This window comes from Bombina bombina, chromosome 2, assembly GCF_027579735.1.
Source record: "Bombina bombina isolate aBomBom1 chromosome 2, aBomBom1.pri, whole genome shotgun sequence".
NCBI classification, from domain to species: Eukaryota; Metazoa; Chordata; class Amphibia; order Anura; family Bombinatoridae; genus Bombina; species Bombina bombina.
Genome location: NC_069500.1, coordinates 177,141,480 through 177,162,713, shown reverse-complemented (window position 1 = coordinate 177,162,713; position 21,234 = coordinate 177,141,480). Strand labels below are relative to the sequence as shown.

The 21,234-nt window shown below is 39.2% G+C and overlaps 1 protein-coding gene across 1 annotated transcript in view; it reads right to left on the bottom strand.

Annotated features, from left to right (window-relative positions):
* The window catches only part of SERINC5 (serine incorporator 5), a 308,689-nt gene that overhangs the window by 26,658 nt on the left and 260,797 nt on the right, over window positions 1-21,234 (bottom strand). The window contains exon 11 of the mRNA XM_053701356.1: window positions 20,079-20,226. Coding sequence (XP_053557331.1) covers window positions 20,079-20,226 — 148 coding nt within the window. The remainder of the gene's footprint in view (window positions 1-20,078; window positions 20,227-21,234) is intronic.

Sequence of the window (21,234 nt, the reverse complement as noted above, 5' to 3'; positions counted from 1 at the left end):
AGGGCAGCAAGAAAATATGGGAGGCGCAGTGAGAATTATGTCACACAAGTTTCCAATGCTCTAAAGCCACCAAGGCTCTACTGAAGAAACTGATATGGACTACGGCTACACCATAGGACAAAGCAGTACATCTTGCATCAATCTATACTAACACCTCACTTTACCTCTTCCTATCACTAACGTAGGCAAAGAGAATGACTGAAGTGGGAGGGAGGGAGGAGCTATTTAACAGCTCTGCTTTGGTGCTCTTTGCCTCCTCCTGCTGACCAGGAGGTGAATATCCCATTAGTAATTATGATGATCCGTGGACTCATAGTGTCTTAAAAAACATAATTTATGTAAGAACTTACCTGATAAATTCATTTCTTTCATATTAACAAGAGTCCATGAGCTAGTGACGTATGGGATATACATTCCTACCAGGAGGGGCAAAGTTTCCCAAACCTTAAAATGCCTATAAATACACCCCTCACCACACCCACAAATCAGTTTAACGAATAGCCAAGAAGTGGGGTGATAAGAAAAAAGTGCGAAGCATATAAAATAAGGAATTGGAATAATTGTGCTTTATACAAAAAAATCATAACCACCACAAAAAAGGGTGGGCCTCATGGACTCTTGTTAATATGAAAGAAATGAATTTATCAGGTAAGTTCTTACATAAATTATGTTTTCTTTCATGTAATTAACAAGAGTCCATGAGCTAGTGACGTATGGGATAATGAATACCCAAGATGTGGATCTTTCCACACAAGAGTCACTAGAGAGGGAGGGATAAAATAAAGACAGCCAATTCCTGCTGAAAATAATCCACACCCAAAATAAAGTTTAATGAAAAACATAAGCAGAAGATTCAAACCGAAACCACTGCCTGAAGTACCTTTCTACCAAAAACTGCTTCAGAAGAAGAGAATACATCAAAATGGTAGAATTTAGTAAAAGTATGCAAAGAGGACCAAGTCGCTGCTTTGCAAATCTGATCAACTGAAGCTTCATTCCTAAACGCCCAGGAAGTAGAAACTGACCTAGTAGAATGAGCTGTAATCCTCTGAGGCGGAGTCTTACCCGATTTAACATAGGCAAGATGAATTAAAGATTTCAACCAGGATGCCAAAGAAATGGCAGAAGCTTTCTGGCCTTTTCTAGAACCAGAAAAGACGACAAATAGACTAGAAGTCTTTCGGAAAGATTTAGTAGCTTCAACATAATATTTCAAAGCTCTAACAACATCCAAAGAATGTAACGATTTCTCCTTAGAATTCTTAGGATTAGGACATAATGAAGGAACCACGATTTCTCTACTAATGTTGTTGGAATTCACAACCTTAGGTAAAAATTCAAAAGAAGTTCGCAACACCGCCTTATCCTGATGAAAAATCAGAAAAGGAGACTCACAAGAAAGAGCAGATAATTCAGAAACTCTTCTGGCAGAAGAGATGGCCAAAAGGAACAAAACTTTCCAAGAAAGCAATTTAATGTCCAATGAATGCATAGGTTCAAACGGAGGAGCTTGAAGAGCTCCCAGAACCAAATTCAAACTCCATGGAGGAGAAATTGACTTAATGACAGGTTTTATACGAACCAAAGCTTGTACAAAACAATGAATATCAGGAAGAATAGCAATCTTTCTGTGAAAAAGAACAGAAAGAGCAGAGATTTGTCCTTTCAAGGAACTTGCGGACAAACCCTTATCTAAACCATCCTGAAGAAATTGTAATATTCTCGGAATTCTAAAAGAATACCAAGAAAAATGATGAGTAAGACACCAAGAAATATAAGTCTTCCAGACTCTATAATATATCTCTCTAGATACAGATTTACGAGCCTGTAACATAGTATCAATCACAGAGTCAGAGAAACCTCTTTGACTAAGAATCAAGCGTTCAATCTCCATACCTTTAAATTTAAGGATTTCAGATCCGGATGGAAAAAAGGACCTTGCGACAGAAGGTCTGGTCTTAACGGAAGAGTCCATGGTTGGCAAGATGCCATCCGGACAAGATCCGCATACCAAAACCTGTGAGGCCATGCCGGAGCTATTAGCAGAACAAACGAGCATTCCCTCAGAATCTTGGAGATTACTCTTGGAAGAAGAACTAGAGGCGGAAAGATATAGGCAGGATGATACTTCCAAGGAAGTGATAATGCATCCACTGCCTCCGCCTGAGGATCCCGGGATCTGGACAGATACCTGGGAAGTTTCTTGTTTAGATGAGAGGCCATCAGATCTATCTCTGGAAGCCCCCACATTTGAACAATCTGAAGAAATACCTCTGGGTGAAGAGACCATTCGCCCGGATGCAACGTTTGGCGACTGAGATAATCCGCTTCCCAATTGTCTACACCTGGGATATGAACCGCAGAGATTAGACAGGAGCTGGATTCCGCCCAAACCAAAATTCGAGATACTTCTTTCATAGCCAGAGGACTGTGAGTCCCTCCTTGATGATTGATGTATGCCACAGTTGTGACATTGTCTGTCTGAAAACAAATGAACGATTCTCTCTTCAGAAGAGGCCAAAACTGAAGAGCTCTGAAAATTGCACTGAGTTCCAAAATATTGATCGGTAATCTCACCTCCTGAGATTCCCAAACTCCCTGTGCCGTCAGAGATCCCCACACAGCTCCCCAACCTGTGAGACTTGCATCTGTTGAAATTACAGTCCAGGTCGGAAGAACAAAAGAAGCCCCCTGAATTAAACGATGGTGATCTGTCCACCACGTTAGAGAGTGTCGAACAATCGGTTTTAAAGATATTAATTGAGATATCTTCGTGTAATCCCTGCACCATTGGTTCAGCATACAGAGCTGAAGAGGTCGCATGTGAAAACGAGCAAAAGGGATCGCGTCCGATGCAGCAGTCATAAGACCTAGAATTTCCATGCATAAGACTACCGAAGGGAATGATTGTGACTGAAGGTTTCGACAAGCTGTAATCAATTTTAGACGTCTCTTGTCTGTTAAAGACAGAGTCATGGACACTGAATCTATCTGGAAACCCAGAAAGGTTACCCTTGTTTGAGGAATCAAAGAACTTTTTGGTAAATTGATCCTCCAACCATGATCTTGAAGAAACAACACAAGTCGATTCGTATGAGACTCTGCTAAATGTAAAGACTGAGCAAGTATATCGTCCAAATAAGGAAATACCACAATACCCTGTTCTCTGATTACAGACAGAAGGGCACCGAGAATCTTTGTGAAAATTCTTGGAGCTGTAGCAAGGCCAAACGGTAGAGCCACAAATTGGTAATGCTTGTCTAGAAAAGAGAATCTCAGGAACTGAAAATGATCTGGATGAATCGGAATATGCAGATATGCATCCTGTAAATCTATTGTGGACATATAATTCCCTTGCTGAACAAAAGGCAATATAGTCCTTACAGTTACCATCTTGAACGTTGGTATCCTTACATAACGATTCAATAATTTTAGATCCAGAACTGGTCTGAAGGAATTCTCCTTCTTTGGTACAATGAAGAGATTTGAATAAAACCCCATCCCCTGTTCCGGAACTGGAACTGGCATAATTACTCCAGCCAACTCTAGATCTGAAACACAATTCAGAAATGCTTGAGCTTTCACTGGATTTACTGGGACACGGGAAAGAAAAAATCTCTTTGCAGGAGGTCTCATCTTGAAACCAATTCTGTACCCTTCTGAAACAATGCTCTGAATCCAAAGATTGTGAACAGAATTGATCCAAATTTCTTTGAAAAAACGTAACCTGCCCCCTACCAGCTGAACTGGAATGAGGGCCGTACCTTCATGTGAACTTAGAAGCAGGCTTTGCCTTTCTAGCAGGCTTGGATTTATTCCAGACTGGAGATGGTTTCCAAACTGAAACTGCTCCTGAGGACGAAGGATCAGGCTTTTGTTCTTTGTTGAAACGAAAGGAACGAAAACAATTGTTAGCCCTGTTTTTACCTTTAGATTTTTTATCCTGTGGTAAAAAAGTTCCTTTCCCACCAGTAACAGTTGAAATAATAGAATCCAACTGAGAACCAAATAATTTGTTTCCCTGGAAAGAAATGGAAAGTAGAGTTGATTTAGAAGCCATATCAGCATTCCAAGTTTTAAGCCATAAAGCTCTTCTGGCTAAGATAGCTAGAGACATAAACCTAACATCAACTCTAATAATATCAAAAATGGCATCACAGATAAAATTATTAGCATGCTGAAGAAGAATAATAATATCATGAGAATCACGATTTGCTACTTGTTGCGCTAGGGTTTCCAACCAAAAAGTTGAAGCTGCAGCAACATCAGCCAATGATATAGCAGGTCTAAGAAGATTACCTGAACACAGATAAGCTTTTCTTAGAAAGGATTCAATTTTTCTATCTAAAGGATCCTTAAACGAGGTACCATCTGACGTAGGAATGGTAGTACGTTTAGCAAGGGTAGAAATAGCCCCATCAACTTTAGGGATTTTGTCCCAAAATTCTAACCTGTCAGGCGGAACAGGATATAATTGCTTAAAACGTTTAGAAGGAGTAAATGAATTACCCAATTTATCCCATTCTTTGGAAATCACTGCAGAAATAGCATTAGGAACAGGAAAAACTTCTGGAATAACCGCAGGAGCTTTAAAAACCTTATCCAAACGTATAGAATTAGTATCAAGAGGACTAGAATCCTCTATTTCTAAAGCAATTAGTACTTCTTTAAGTAAAGAGCGAATAAATTCCATCTTAAATAAATATGATTTATCAGCATCAATCTCTGAGATAGAATCCTCTGAACCAGAAGAGTCCAAAGAATCAGAATGATGGTGTTCATTTAAAAATTCATCTGTAGAGAGAGAAGATTTAAAAGACTTTTTACGTTTACTAGAAGGAGAAATAACAGACAAAGCCTTCTTTATGGATTCAGAAACAAAATCTCTTATGTTATCAGGAACATTCTGCACCTTAGATGTTGAGGGAACTGCAACAGGCAATGGTACATTACTAAAGGAAATATTATCTGCTTTAACAAGTTTGTCATGACAATTATTACAAACAACAGCTGGAGGAATAGCTACCAAAAATTTACAGCAGATACACTTAGCTTTGGTAGATCCAGCAGGCAGTGATTTTCCTGTAGTATCTTCTGGCTCAGATGCAACGTGAGACATTTTGCAATATGTAAGAGAAAAAACAACATATAAAGCAAAATAGATCAAATTCCTTATAAGACAGTTTCAGGAATGGGAAAGAATGCCAAATATCAAGCTTCTAGCAACCAGAAGCAAATGAAAAATGAGACTGAAATAATGTGGAGACAAAAGCGACGCCCATATTTTTTAGCGCCAAATAAGACGCCCACATTATTTGGCGCCTAAATGCTTTTGGCGCCAAAAATGACGCCACATCCGGAACGCCGACATTTTTGGCGCAAAATAACGTCAAAAAATGACGCAACTTCCGGCGACACGTATGACGCCGGAAACGGAAAAGAATTTTTGCGCCAAAAAAGTCCGCGCCAAGAATGACGCAATAAAATGAAGCATTTTCAGCCCCCGCGAGCCTAACAGCCCACAGGGAAAAAAGTCAAATTTTTGAGGTAAGAAAAATATGATAATTCAATGCATAATCCCAAATATGAAACTGACTGTCTGAAAATAAGGAAAGTTGAACATTCTGAGTCAAGGCAAATAAATGTTTGAATACATATATTTAGAACTTTATAAATAAAGTGCCCAACCATAGCTTAGAGTGTCACAGAAAATAAGACTTACTTACCCCAGGACACTCATCTACATGTTTGTAGAAAGCCAAACCAGTACTGAAACGAGAATCAGTCTGAAAAGGGAGGTAAGAGATGAATCTCTACGACCGATAACAGAGAACCTTATGAAATAGACCCCGTAGAAGGAGATCACTGCATTCAATAGGCAATACTCTCTTCACATCCCTCTGACATTCACTGCACGCTGAGAGGAAAACCGGGCTCCAACTTGCTGCGGAGCGCATATCAACGTAGAATCTAGCACAAACTTACTTCACCACCTCCCTTGGAGGCAAAGTTTGTAAAACTGATTTGTGGGTGTGGTGAGGGGTGTATTTATAGGCATTTTAAGGTTTGGGAAACTTTGCCCCTCCTGGTAGGAATGTATATCCCATACGTCACTAGCTCATGGACTCTTGTTAATTACATGAAAGAAAACAGAATTTATGCTTACCTGATAAATTACTTTCTCCAACGGTGTGTCCGGTCCACGGCGTCATCCTTACTTGTGGGAAATATCTCTTCCCCAACAGGAAATGGCAAAGAGTCCCAGCAAAGCTGGCCATATAGTCCCTCCTAGGCTCCGCCCACCCCAGTCATTCGACCGACGGACAGGAGGAAAAAATAGGAGAAACCATAGGGTACCGTGGTGACTGTAGTTAGAGAAAATAATTCATCAGACCCGATTAAAAAACCAGGGCGGGCCGTGGACCGGACACACCGTTGGAGAAAGTAATTTATCAGGTAAGCATAAATTCTGTTTTCTCCAACATTGGTGTGTCCGGTCCACGGCGTCATCCTTACTTGTGGGAACCAATACCAAAGCTTTAGGACACGGATGAAGGGAGGGAGCAAATCAGGTTACCTAAACGGAAGGCACCACGGCTTGCAAAACCTTTCCCCAAAAATAGCCTCCGAAGAAGCAAAAGTATCAAATTTGTAAAATTTGGCAAAAGTGTGCAGTGAAGACCAAGTCGCTGCCTTACATATCTGATCAACAGAAGCCTCGTTCTTGAAGGCCCATGTGGAAGCTACAGCCCTATTAGAGTGAGCTGTGATTTTTTCAGGAGGCTGCCGTCCGGCAGTCTCATAAGCCAATCGGATGATGCTTTTAAGCCAAAAGGAAAGAGAGGTAGAAGTTGCTTTTTGACCTCTCCTTTTACCAGAATAGACGACAAACAGAGAAGAAGTTTGTCTGAACTCTTTTGTAGCTTCTAAGTAGAATTTTAGAGCACGGACTACATCTAAATTGTGTAGCAAACGTTCCTTCTTTGAAACTGGATTCGGACACAAAGAAGGTACAACTATCTCCTGATTAATGTTTTTGTTGGAAACAACCTTTGGTAGAAAACCAGGCTTAGTACGCAAAACAACCTTATCTGAATGGAACACCAGATAGGGCGGAGTACACTGCAGAGCAGATAACTCAGAAACTCTTCTAGCAGAAGAAATAGCAACCAAAAACAAAACTTTCCAAGATAACAACTTAATATCTATGGAATGTAAAGGTTCAAACGGAACCCCTTGAAGAACTGAAAGAACTAGATTTAAACTCCAGGGAGGAGTCAAAGGTCTGTAAAAAGGCTTGATCCTAACCAAAGCCTGAACAAATGCTTGAACATCTGGCACAGCTGCCAGTCGTTTGTGTAGTAAGACAGATAAAGCAGAAATCTGTCCCTTTAGAGAACTCGCAGATAATCCTTTATCCAAACCTTCTTGTAGAAAGGAAAGAATCTTAGGAATTTTTATCTTATTCCATGGGTATCCCTTGGATTCACACCAGCAGATATATCTTTTCCATATTTTATGGTAAATCTTTCTAGTTACCGGTTTTCTGGCTTGAACCAGAGTATCTATCACAGAATCTGAAAACCCACGCTTTGATAGAATCAAGCGTTCAATCTCCAAGCCGTCAGCTGGAGGGAGACCAGATTTGGATGTTCGAATGGACCCTGAACAAGAAGGTTCTGTCTCAAAGGTAGCTTCCATGGTGGAACCGATGACATATTCACCAGGTCTGCATACCAAGTCCTGAGTGGCCACGCAGGAGCTATCAAGATCACCGAGGCCCTCTCCTGTTTGATCCTGGCTACCAGCCTGGGAATGAGAGAAAACGGTGGAAACACATAAGCTAGGTTGAAGGTCCAAGGCGCTACTAGTGCATCCACTAGAGTCGCCTTGGGATCCCTGGATCTGGACCCGTAGCAAGGAACCTTGAAGTTCTGACGAGACGCCATCAGATCCATGTCTGGAATGCCCCATAATTGAGTCAACTGGGCAAAGATCTCCGGGTGGAGTTCCCACTCCCCCGGATGGAATGTCTGATGACTCAGATAATCCGCTTCCCAGTTTTCCACACCTGGGATGTGTATCGCAGATAGGTGGCAGGAGTGATCCTCCGCCCATTGTATTATTTTGTTCCCCGCTGATGATTGATATACGCAACAGTCGTCATGTTGTCTGATTGGAATCTTATGAATCTGGCCTTTGCAAGCTGAGGCCAAGCCCTGAGAGCATTGAATATCGCTCTTAGTTCCAGAATGTTTATCGGGAGAAGAGACTCTTCCCGAGACCATAGTCCCTGAGCTTTCAGGGATTCCCAGACCGCGCCCCAGCCCACTAGACTGGCGTCGGTCGTGACGATGACCCACTCTGGTCTGCGGAAGCTCATTCCCTGGGATAGATGGTCCAGGGTTAGCCACCAACGGAGTGAATCTCTGGACTTCTGATCTACTTGAAGCACTGGAGACAAGTCTATATAGTCCCCATTCCACTGTTTCAGCATGCACAGTTGTAATGGTCTTAGATGAATTTGCGCAAAAGGAACTATGTCCATTGCTGCAACCATCAACCCTACTACTTCCATGCACTGAGCTATGGAAGGACGTGGAACAGAATGAAGAACTTGACAAGCGCTTAGAAGTTTTGACTTTCTGACATCTGTCAGAAAAATCCTCATTTCTAAGGAATCTATTATTGTTCCCAAGAAGGGAACTCTTGTCGACGGAGACAGAGAACTTTTTTCTATGTTCACCTTCCATCCGTGAGATCTGAGAAAGGCCAGAACGATGTCTGTATGAGCCTTTGCTTTTGAAAGGGACGACGCTTGTATTAGAATGTCGTCCAAGTATGGAACTACTGCAATGCCCCTCGGTCTTAGAACCGCTAGAAGGGACTCGAGTACCTTTGTGAAAATCCTTGGAGCAGTGGCTAACCCGAATGGGAGGGCCACCAACTGGTAAAGTTTGTCCAGAAAGGCGAACCTTAGGAACTGATGATGTTCTTTGTGGATAGGAATATGTAGGTACGCATCCTTTAGATCCACGGTAGTCATAAATTGACCTTCCTGGATAGTAGGTAGAATCGTTCGAATGGTTTCCATTTTGAACGATGGCACCCTGAGAAATTTGTTTAGGATCTTTAAATCCAGAATTGGTCTGAAGGTTCCCTCTTTTTTGGGAACTACGAACAGATTTGAGTAAAATCCCATTCCTTGTTCCGTCATTGGAACTGGGTGTATCACTCCCATCTTTAACAGGTCTTCTACACAATGTAAGAACGCCTGTCTCTTTATTTGGTTTGAGGATAAGTGAGACATGTGGAACCTTCCCCTTGGGGGTAGTTCTTTGAATTCCAGAAGATAACCCTGAGAAACTATTTCTAGCGTCCAGGGATCCTGAACATCTCTTGCCCAAGCCTGAGCAAAGAGAGAGAGTCTGCCCCCCACTAGATCCGGTACCCGGATCGGGGGCTACTCCTTCATGCTGTTTTGTTAGCAGCGGCAGGTTTCTTGGCCTGCTTACCCTTGTTCCAGCCTTGCATCGGTTTCCAGGCTGGTTTGGTCTGTGAGGCATTACCCTCTTGCTTAGAGGATGCAGAATTAGAGGCCGGTCCGTTCCTGAAATTACGAAAGGAACAAAAATTAGACTTATTCTTGGCTTTGAAAGGCCTATCTTGTGGAAGGGCGTGGCCCTCTCCCCCAGTGATGTCTGAGATAATCTCTTTCAATTCTGGCCCAAAGAGAGTTTTACCCTTGAAGGGGATATTAAGCAATTTTGTCTTGGATGATACATCCGCTGACCAAGACTTTAGCCAAAGCGCTCTGCGCGCCACAATTGCAAACCCTGAATTTTTCGCCGCTAATCTAGCTAATTGCAAAGCGGCATCTAAAATAAAAGAGTTAGCCAACTTAAGTGCGTGAACTCTGTCCATAACCTCCTCATATGGAGTCTCTCTACTGAGCGACTTTTCTAGTTCCTCGAACCAGAACCACGCTGCTGTAGTGACAGGTACAATGCACGAAATGGGTTGAAGAAGGTAACCTTGCTGTACAAAAATCTTTTTAAGCAAACCCTCCAATTTTTTATCCATAGGATCTTTGAAAGCACAATTATCCTCGATAGGAATAGTAGTGCGCTTGTTTAGAGTAGAAACTGCCCCCTCGACCTTAGGGACTGTCTGCCATAAGTCCTTTCTGGGGTCGACCATAGGAAATAATTTCTTAAATATAGGAGGGGGAACAAAAGGTATGCCGGGCTTCTCCCACTCCTTATTCACTATGTCCGCCACCCGCTTGGGTATAGGAAAAGCGTCTGGGTGCACCAATTTTTCTGGAATGACCAGGTTGTCACAATCATCCAGAGTAGATAACACCTCCTTAAGCAGTGCGCAGAGATGTTCTAATTTAAATGTCACAACATCAGGTTCAGCCTGTTGAGAAATTTTTCCTGAATCTGAAATTTCCCCATCTGACAAAACCTCCCTCATGGCCCCTTCAGATTGGTGTGAGGGTATGACAGAGCAATTATCATCAGCGCCCTCCTGCTCTTCAGTGTTTAAAACAGAGCAATCGCGCTTTCTCTGATATGCAGGCATTTTGGATAAAATATTTGCTATGGAGTTATCCATTACAGCCGTCAATTGTTGCATGGTAATAAGCATTGGCGCGCTAGAAGTACTAGGGGCCTCCTGCGTGGGCAAAACTGGTGTAGACACAGAAGGAGATGATGTAGAACCATGTCTACTCCCTTCATCTGATGAATCATCTTGGGCAACTTCATTATCTGTGACAGTACTGTCCTTACTTTGTTTGGACGCTATGGCACAATTATCACACAATTTTGAAGGGGGAGACACATTGACTTTCATACATATAGAACATAGCTTATCTGAAGGCACAGACATGTTAAACAGGCTTAAACTTGTCAATAAAGCACAAAAACCGTTTTAAAACAAAACCGTTACTGTCTCTTTAAATTTTAAACAGAGCACACTTTATTACTGAATATGTGAAAAAATATGAAGGAATTGTTCAAAATTTACCAAAATTTCACCACAGTGTCTTAAAGCATTAAAAGTATTGCACACCAATTTTCAGAGCTTTAACCCTTAAAATAACGAAACCAGAGCCGGTTACAGATTTAACCCCTCTACAGTCCCAGCTACAGCCTTTGCTGCGACTTTACCAAGCCCAGAGGGGAATACGATACCAAATGACGCCTTCTAGGAACTTTTCCAACTATTTTCAGATCCTCACACATGCATCTGCATGTCTTGCTCTCAAAAACAACTGCGCAGTAATGGCGTGAAAATGAGGCTCAGCCTACAACTGGGAAGGCCCTTCCTGACTGGAAAAGGTGCCTAACATAGTGCCTGACGTTAAAAAACGTTCCCCACGTTTATAAGTGTGAATTACCAGCATAAACATGTATAAAATGCCCAAAAAAAGCAATCGATTTTGCCCATAAAAGTGTCTACCAGTTTTATAGCCCATATTAAGCCCTTTATTCTGCTTGAGACTAAGAAAATGGCTTACCGGTCCCCATGAGGGGAAATGACAGCCTTCCAGCATTAAACAGTCTTGTTAGAAATATGGCTAGTCATACCTTAAGCAGAATAGTCTGCTAACTGTTTCCCCCAACTGAAGTTACTTCATCTCAACAGTCCTATGTGGAAACAGCAAAGGATTTTAGTTACTGTCTGCTAAAATCATCTTCCTCTCACAAACAGAATTCTTCATCTTTTTCTGTTTCAGAGTAAATAGTACATACCAGCACTATTTTAAAATAACAAACTCTTGATAGTAGAATAAAAAACTACAACTAAACACCACATACTCTTAACCATCTCCGTGGAGATGTTGCCTGTGCAACGGCAAAGAGAATGACTGGGGTGGGCGGAGCCTAGGAGGGACTATATGGCCAGCTTTGCTGGGACTCTTTGCCATTTCCTGTTGGGGAAGAGATATTTCCCACAAGTAAGGATGACGCCGTGGACCGGACACACCAATGTTGGAGAAAAGAAATCAGCTAAGCAGAATCACAGGAGCAAACAGAAAGTTCAGACACCCTTCTGGCCGAGGAAACGGTCAAGAGAAAAATACCTTTCCATGACAACAACTAATTGTCCAGACCATGCATAGGTTCAAATTGAAGAACTCTCTTGGTGCCATTTTTTTGAAAAGCAGGGTGGTAAGCTCAGGAGTGTGCACATGTCTGCAGCACTAAGCGGAAATGCAAGCATTTTATACATTTGCAAAAACACTAGATGGCACTTTTATGCTATGTAGTGCTCCAGAAATGTGCAATCTACCTACCTATCTCTTCAACAAAGAATACCATGAGAATGAGGAACATTTGAAAATAGAAGTAAATTGCAAACTTTTTTTTTTTCTTTCAAACTGCATGCTCTGAAGCTAGCCTGATAACTGGTCTTATCTCGACCAAAGCTTGAACAAAGGCTTGAATGTCAGGAAATCTTGAAATCTTCTTGTGATTCAAGACTGATAAAGCAGAAATTTGTCCTTGAGGGCAACTGGCTGATAAATCCTTATCCAGACCAGCCTGCAAAAATGTCATGATATGCAGAATTCTAAGACTTCCAACTATAATTCTTAGATTCACACTAGGAAAGGAAAAGTTTCCAGACTTTGCAATAAATACATCTTCTTGTTACAGGCTTTCTATGATTTGATCCACAAAACCTACCTGAGACAAGAATAGGTGTTCAATTGCCATATTGTCAAATTGAGACACTCGAGATCTTGATGAAAGAGAGAAGGTCCTTCCTGAGAGGAAGACGCCAAGGCTGACTGGAGGACATTTGTATTGGATCTGTATATCAGTTTGTTTTAATTTCTTATCAGGATTTTCACATAGATTATTGCTTCAATTATTGGCGAACATTCCCCTTAATGCTATTACCATAGTACACTATTAGGCTTTTATTGCTATTAATAGATTTAATGAGTGCTGTAGTTACAGAGTGAGACAGAGGAATTTCAGACACTTATTGGTCTATTAAATGGCCTATAGTCTTTAAGAAATACTCAATGTGCTGTAATATCACACAAGGGGTTAAAAGCATTATTTTCAGTGAAAGCTGGAATCAAGAAAGATAGGGGGAGACGGCTGTTCCCCCTACAGAAATGCAGAATGTACCAGGAAGCCTTGTGATTAGCTAACCTTGTAAAACGAGGCTATTGACTGAGATGTGTAGGAGTAAGGTAAACTGAGGAAAATGTTTAATTGAAGCTAGTGTTTTTTTTCTATTTCTGATAAACAAGTTTGTTAGCAAAATGTTAATATTGTTCACGCTTATTTTTACTATGTTATATATTGTGATGTAGATATTCAATTGTTCATTATTGCTATCAGTCTCTAAAGTGGATACATTTTTTTATACTAATTCCCCGAAATTGTGTTCAATAAATGCAAAGACAGACATCCTTGCTTGTTTTTTTTCCATTGGTGTTTAAAGAAAAGAAGAAACCACAATGTAAATCAGATTGAACAACTAGGGAATCACTAGTGCATATAGAAGATTTGCTTGTGGATCTTGAAATCTCACACAATACTGGGGTAGTTTGTGATACAAACTAGAGGCCATACGATTTATGTCAGGCCTGCTCAGCAGGGTAAATGCAAGGATGACTGAGAAAGCCTGCTTTCTAATTGTTAATACCTGGAATGTGTATTGCAGAAATCATGCAATGATGCATTGTGCCCAGGTCAGAATGTGGACTACCTCTTTGATAGCTAAGATGCTTTGAATACCGCCTTGGTGATTGATGTAAGCCACTGCTGTGATATTGTCTGACTGAAATTACAGAAAAAAACGACTCCTATATTAACAAGGACCAGTTCTGGAGAGTCTTAGATGTTGGAGAGTTCCAAGATGTCGATTGGTAACCTCGCCTCCCAAGACACCAAACTCCCTGTGCTATCTGGGAATTTAGACTGCGCCACAACCTGACAAGTTGGCAATCGTGGTGATTACCACCCAAGTTAGAAGAATAAAGTAGGCCCCCTGAATTGAAAACTGGTGAATTTGCCACAAGTTAGAGAGTGTCTAGTCTTAAAGTCTAAAGAGATATTCTGAGACAGGTTATTGTTAATCTCCATTCCATTGTTGCAATATTCTAAATGCTGTAAATGGAACCTGGCAAAAGGTACAGCATCTGACGCCGCTACCATGAAATCAACCACTTCCATGCATTGAAGGAGAAAGATGAGATTGTTATAGAAGGGCACTGGCCTTCTGCAATTTACATCTGCGTTGAAGTGTGAAAAATAGTCTAATTTATACAGAATCTATGATAAAACTCAGGAAGTAAAGCCTAGTTTGAGCAAGTAGAGAGCTCTTTGGGAGGTTAATATTCCAACCAAAATTATAAAGAAACTAAAGAACTTTGTTCATGAGCCATCTGGTTAGATGTAGCCTGTACCATAATGTCGTCTAGGTAAGGAACTACAGCAATTCCCTTAGCTTTCACTACCAACCAAAGAACATTTGTAAAGAGTCTTGGTGCTGTTGCCAGAACAAAAATGGCAACCACAAATTGTTAACGCTTGTATAGAAAGACAAATCTGAAGAATTTTATATGATCCATGTGGACAGAGATATGTAAATATGCATCTTTCAAGTTATTGGTAGACATAAATTGGTTCTCCTGCCCTAAGTTGAGATTGAGATCCAAAATGGGCCTGAAAGTCTCTTCTTTCTTTGGAACAATGAGGAGGGTTGCATAGTTTCTGTTGCTCTAAGGGGAGTAATTATTACATTACCTTTTAGGTCAGTTACACATGTCAAGAAAGATCTGGCCTTTAAAGGGACACTGAACACCAAATTTTTATTTCATGATTCAGATAGAGCATGCGATTTTAAGCAACTTTCTCATTTACTCCTATTATCAATTTTTCTTCATTCTCTTTATTTGAAAAGCAAGAATGTAAGTTTCGAAGCCTGCCCATTTTTTAATCACAACCTGGGTTGTGTTTGCTGATTGGTGGCTAAATGCACCCACCATTGAAGAAGCGCTGTCCAGGGTACTGAAACAAAAATTGTCTGGCTCCTTTAGATTGGGTGCTTTATCACCTATTAGGCTTGACTTGTGATGGCTCGTGGACTCTCACAATCTTATAAAGGAAATGGTAATCAGGACATAACCATATAGCAATGTTAAAAATAAGTGCATTTATATGAAAGAAACATAAACATTGAGTCATAGGCACAGGAAAATATTGAATCTCTTATTATAGGTACAGGAGAAAATATTAAATTCCTGATGACAAAAGCACCATGTTTTAAAATGGCAAAATATACTATAAAAGTCTATTCAATTGGTAAATCTGCATTCAAAAGACTTCCTGCTCAACACCCCATTTTTAGAACTTTGACTAACATTTAACATACCATTTGCCAGGAAATGGCCCCTGCTGTGTGTGAACACAGGAGAGAAGCCAGGTGGGGTCCTACTGCCTAGAATCTATTGTAGATAAACTTGCAAACAGATGGGCCTCACTCATATGTAAATGAAATGGCTACTAGCCTACATGACACTCCCTAATATGAACTGTAGTATCCTCTGTAAGAAATTAACGGTTAAAGTGGCGCATATAAGAATTGGCCCATGAAATTGTGATAATATAATTTGGTATCTAAATGTATGAGAAATTAAATGTCTGTTAGGAAAAGAAACACAATTTTGAAATGTGAGAAGCTAAAAGTCTAAATTGTGGATATATGTATGGATATATATATATATATATATATATATATATACACATAGAAACAAAAGGGTAGCAGGATGGCGCTTGGTGCAACAGATAGTAATAAAAACTGATACTAATCAGTCTCCACTGTATCATAAAACAATGACAGAAACAAATAAACAGTCTGAGTAAGGGTGATTACATATAAATAAAAAGGTACACAGTCCAGGATTGCTGTAACACAGTTAGTAGATGTTTATAATGGTATCTTCATAAATCTCTCCCCCTTGGGTGTGCACTTACTTTAAACAACCTCAATCCTATGAGGTAAGAATGAAGCAGTATCGCTGAAAGGCTTGGTACCCCCTGAAGTATGGATCAGCCGAACAATTAGGTTTCTTAATTTACAAGCTCCAAAAGTGAACCCCTTGTCTATATGCAGAATACAACGTGCCACTTGTAATCTTGCACTCTCTGGTGGATGGGAACTTTCAATCTCAGTCACCGTTCAGTATTTAAGTGTGGCTTTGTTCATGTTTACCGAAGATACTATTATAAAAATCTACTAACTGTGTTACAGCAATCCTGGACTGTGTACCTTTTTATTTATATGTAATCATCCTTACTCAGACTGTTTATTTGTTTCCGTCATTGTTTTATGATACAGTGGAGACTGATTAGTATCAGTTTTTATTACTATCTGTTGCACCAAGCGCCATCCTGCTACCCTTTTGTTTCTATGTTTTTATTATTAGAGGTGTGAAGGGACTCCTCTAGCCACTAGGGACTGGCTGCAGGTATATCCAACAGAAAGAATAGTATATAGAGGTGCCCGATTTAGGGGTACTTGATTCCCTTTTTAGTAGCGCTTTAGGGTGAGTTAGGGGCTTTCCACCCCTACTCTCAACTTCTCATTCATATATATATATATATATATATATATATATATATATATATATATATATTGTATCAAATTGTATCCAATGCTGTACAAATAATCAACTGATAACCTTTGAATATGACCAATATTGCATTATGTGTGTTTAAGAATCATATGTTTTAAAATAACCAATATGATGTGAATATATATACCTGTGTGACTTTTGCATTTATATATTGTATATAAATATACATGCACTGATTAACTGACCAAATCATAATGCTAGATATCACAATACCTTGAAGAGTTATGCCATACTAAATTATACTTATGAGAAACTATGGTAAAATACTATATAATTAATTATGCCTCATCTGTAACATACCCTTATATATGAGATCTATTTATATATATATGCCTTATGTACAAATAAGTGTCTAAATTAAATCATAAGGATTTCATTTTTAAACTGGTACAGTTTAATTAAACAAAAATATCAAATATATATATGTATGTATGTACGTATTGGGTATACGCATATATGAATATATATATATATATATATATGTATATGTATGATATATGATAAATGAATGCTGAGTAGAATAAATGTAAGAATTAAGATCATATAAGGATATATCTTTTAAGTGACGTCCTTGCAAGTACCTGCACACCTAAAGGGAGAGCAACATATGCTGGACATTCAAGCGGGAGGTTTTGTGGTTAAGTTTCTGCATTCCTCACCACTGTCTCTGGTATTGTGTTTAGCTCACTTGGAGCAATATCTGTAATTGTTTTGCCTAAATCCTGATGTATATGGTGTTTTGGCAGTTCTTGTGACGCTTTTTACACTTGTATTTTAATCAATCCTTTTATTCAAACATCCTGTGAAAGTAACTGTCTACCCAACAGTATAAAGTGGGTGTGCGCATTCACCTGAGCTTGGTTAAAGCTCCATCCCATGTGAGTAATCATTGGTACACACATATTCTGCACTGAATATGGTTACAGAGTTACGCTATGTGGCACATTTTTGTTTCTTTTCTATGAGGATGAAACAAGAGAGATCAGAAGTTTGAAGATTCCAAGGAAGAATCCATATATCCTTATATGAACTTCATATACTCTTTTACGTCTCTATTACATTCTTATCACATTTATTTCGCATTTTTTCTTTTTTGTGATACTATGGTATTTTTTATCATTAAATGTAAGAATTAGTTCACTCTTATAGCACCATTTTACAGCACCATCTTGTGGTGAATTAGTCAAAGTACAGCCACGTATACAGTACTTAACATTGAGAGAATTATTCCCAGGGGCTAATTAGCATTCGTCCAATCACAGGATACAGATCCTCACACCTCAGTGAATGGCTGTTAGAGATTGGAGCGGAGTTGTAGTTCAAGATAAATTGAGCCACAGAATGCTCACAAGAGAGACACGTTTTGCATGAGAGTCAGGGCGATGTGCTGTCCGTTTGTCCTCTGAACAGATTTTTTGTATCTTGGTCACCCATCTCATATTTTTGGATATCCTTGAAAACTTTTGGCCTATTTTGCTTTTGGATTAAGAGATTTTGGGGGGCTGGATGGAGAGGAAACAGAGTGATTTTTGATAACCCAGTGCCTGGAGGAGCGAACAGTTGGGAAGCATAAAAAGTCTAATTTATTTAAATATTGTGGCATTTAAGGTCCTTATTTAAGATTTGTATTAGATGGTTATAGGCCCAATTTTGTTTTATATATAATTTAACCCATAATTTAATTTATATAGTCTAGAATCTAATTTGCCTATAAATATAGAAATCTTGTTATAGATAGTGTTAATATAGTGTTAATTGAATTCAATATATTGTAAGGAAAGCCCCGGGTATTATAATTAAATATATTTAATTGTAGTGGTACTGTATTCTCTAAAGCCGAGATTTGTTGAGGCATCAAAGTTTTATTTTATTTTATTTAAATTGATTACTGGCTACAGCCATATCTTTAAATCTGATTAATGGCTATAAAGTGCTAAGTATCCTGATAAAATGGTAATATTGGCTAAGATTATATTAAATAACCGTTTGTTAGTAACGTATACTGCATAATTGGTCCATGCTGGTTCACTGTACTTTGTAATAGATTTCACTGTTAGATTTGTACCCATAGAATCAAAGCTAGGTGTTGTAGTGCATTGTATTTCATACTGCGTCAGAGAGTTTGTTGTGTTTAATTAAAGGAACAGTAAAGTAAAAAAAAATCTTTCATGATTTAAATAGGGCATGTAATTTTAAACAACTTTACAATTTACTATTATTACCAATTTTGCTTTGTTCTCTTGGTATTCTTAGTTGAAAGCTAAATCTAGGAGGTTCATGTGTAAATTTCTTAGACCTTGAAGACTGCCTCTAATCTAAAAGCATTTTAACAGTTTTTCACCACTAGAGGGCGTTAGTTCATGTGTTTCATATAGATAACATTGAGCTCAGGCACGTGAAGCAGTCAGCACTGATTGGCTAAAAATGCATGTGTGTCAAAAGAACTACTGTACTACTATAGAACTACTGAAATATAATACAAGTATATGGGAGATTATTGATGAGACAATAGTAATTTATTTTGTAACATATATATATATATATATATATATATATATATATATATATATACACACATACATATTAACTTGTTGGAGGTTACTGACGAAATAGTCATAATTAATATAGTAATCTAAAATATACTACATAAAGTTACAAAAGGAAATCCTCTAATGTTAAAGAATTGTATCATTGCACTATTGATGTATAGAACTATGAGTTTAAGTGATTAAACACATAGTTAATGTCTGCTCCGGAGCAGCAATGTATTACTGAAAGCTAGCTGAACACATCCGGTGAGCAAAGGACAAGAGGAATGTGCGTGTAACCACCAATCACCATTTTTCTCCCAGTAGTGTAGGATATGCAGATATGTTCACTAGACACACCACACATCCAGATGGACTGCAATAGTGAGCGCCCAGAGCTGTGAAATGTGCCAGTGATATGGGATCTGTGCTCACTATGGTTTGAGGGTAAAGTTCACATCCACATTTGCATGAATGTTAAAGACAAATCAATCCCTGGATATGTAGATATTACATTTGGAGGGGAAAAAAATACCAAGAGAACTAAGTTAATTTGAAAATAGAAGTCTTAAAATGACCTGCTCCATCTGAATCATGCACGTTTCATTTAGACTTTCTTATCCCTTTCATATCTTTAAAGGGACATAAAATTACTTTTACTAAATGGAATTATCAATCTTTACAAATAAACTCCAAATGCTTTTTTCTCATTTTAAAACAGTTTATAAGTTAGGAACCATCCCCCATTTCATCAGCTGTCCTTGGGATTGATGATGTCAAAATAAAGTTGAGTCTGCATATTTGTAAGCCTGACTTTTTCATTATAAAAGCACTGGGTGTATTCTCTAGTATAGAAAATACAATCATTTATTACAACTTACTCAAACCAGTTGGTTGCGGTCATCATTACGTACAAGGTGGCCAAGAAAAACACCAAATGAAAGAACCAATAGGGGTACACCGTTGTCTTCTCCTCATTGTAGGCAACATATTGCCCTCCTTTTTTTTCTACATGTTCGTCCTGGTCATCTGGGTGAAAAAGACAAACACAATAATTGTTTATTCTACCTGAAGAGTTTGACAAGATATTTGTAGAACCATTTGGCCACAGAGTATTTTATTTGAATTTGCAGAATCAAAAAGAAGAAAATCTTTGCTTACCTGATAAATTTGTTTCTTTTTAGACATGATGAGTCCACGGATCATCATCCTTACTTGTGGGATATCGCCTCCTGGTCAGCAGGAGGAGGCAAAGAGCACCACAGCAGAGCTGTTAAATAGCTCCTCCCTTCCCTCCCACTCCAGTCATTCAACCGAAGTTAGGTTGAGAAAGGAAAAGCCAAGGTGCAGAGGTGTCTTAAGTTTACAAAAAAAGAACACCCTGTCTTAAAAAGAACAGGGCGGGCCGTGGACTCGTCTCTAAAAAGAAACAAATTTATCAGGTAAGCATAAATTTTCTTTTCTTTTTAAAGACACGATGAGTCCACGGATCATCATCCTTACTTGTGGGATACAATACCAAAGCTAGAGTACACGGATGATAAGGGAGGGACAAGACAAGGAACCTAAACGGAAGGCACCACTGCTTGAAGAACCTTTCTCCCAAAAACAGCCTCAGCCGAGGCAAAAGTATCAAATTTGTAAAATTTTGAAAAAGTGTGAAGAGAAGACCAAGTTGCAGCCTTGCAAATCTGTTCCACAGAAGCTTCATTTTTGAATGCCCATGATGAAGCAACCGCCCTAGTGGAATGAGCCGTAATTCTTTCAGGAGGCTGCTGTCCAGCAGTTTCATATGCAAATCGGATGATATTCCTCAACCAAAAAGAAAGAGAGGTAGCCGTAGCTTTCTGACCCTTACGTTTTCCAGAAAAAATTACAAACAGAGAAGAAGACTGGCGAAAGTCTTTAGTTGCTTGCAAGTAAAACTTCAAAGCACGGACTACGTCCAAATTATGTAGAAGCCTTTCCTTCTGAGAAGGAGGATTAGGACACAAGGAAGGACCAACAATCTCCTGATTAATGTTCCTGTCTGAAACA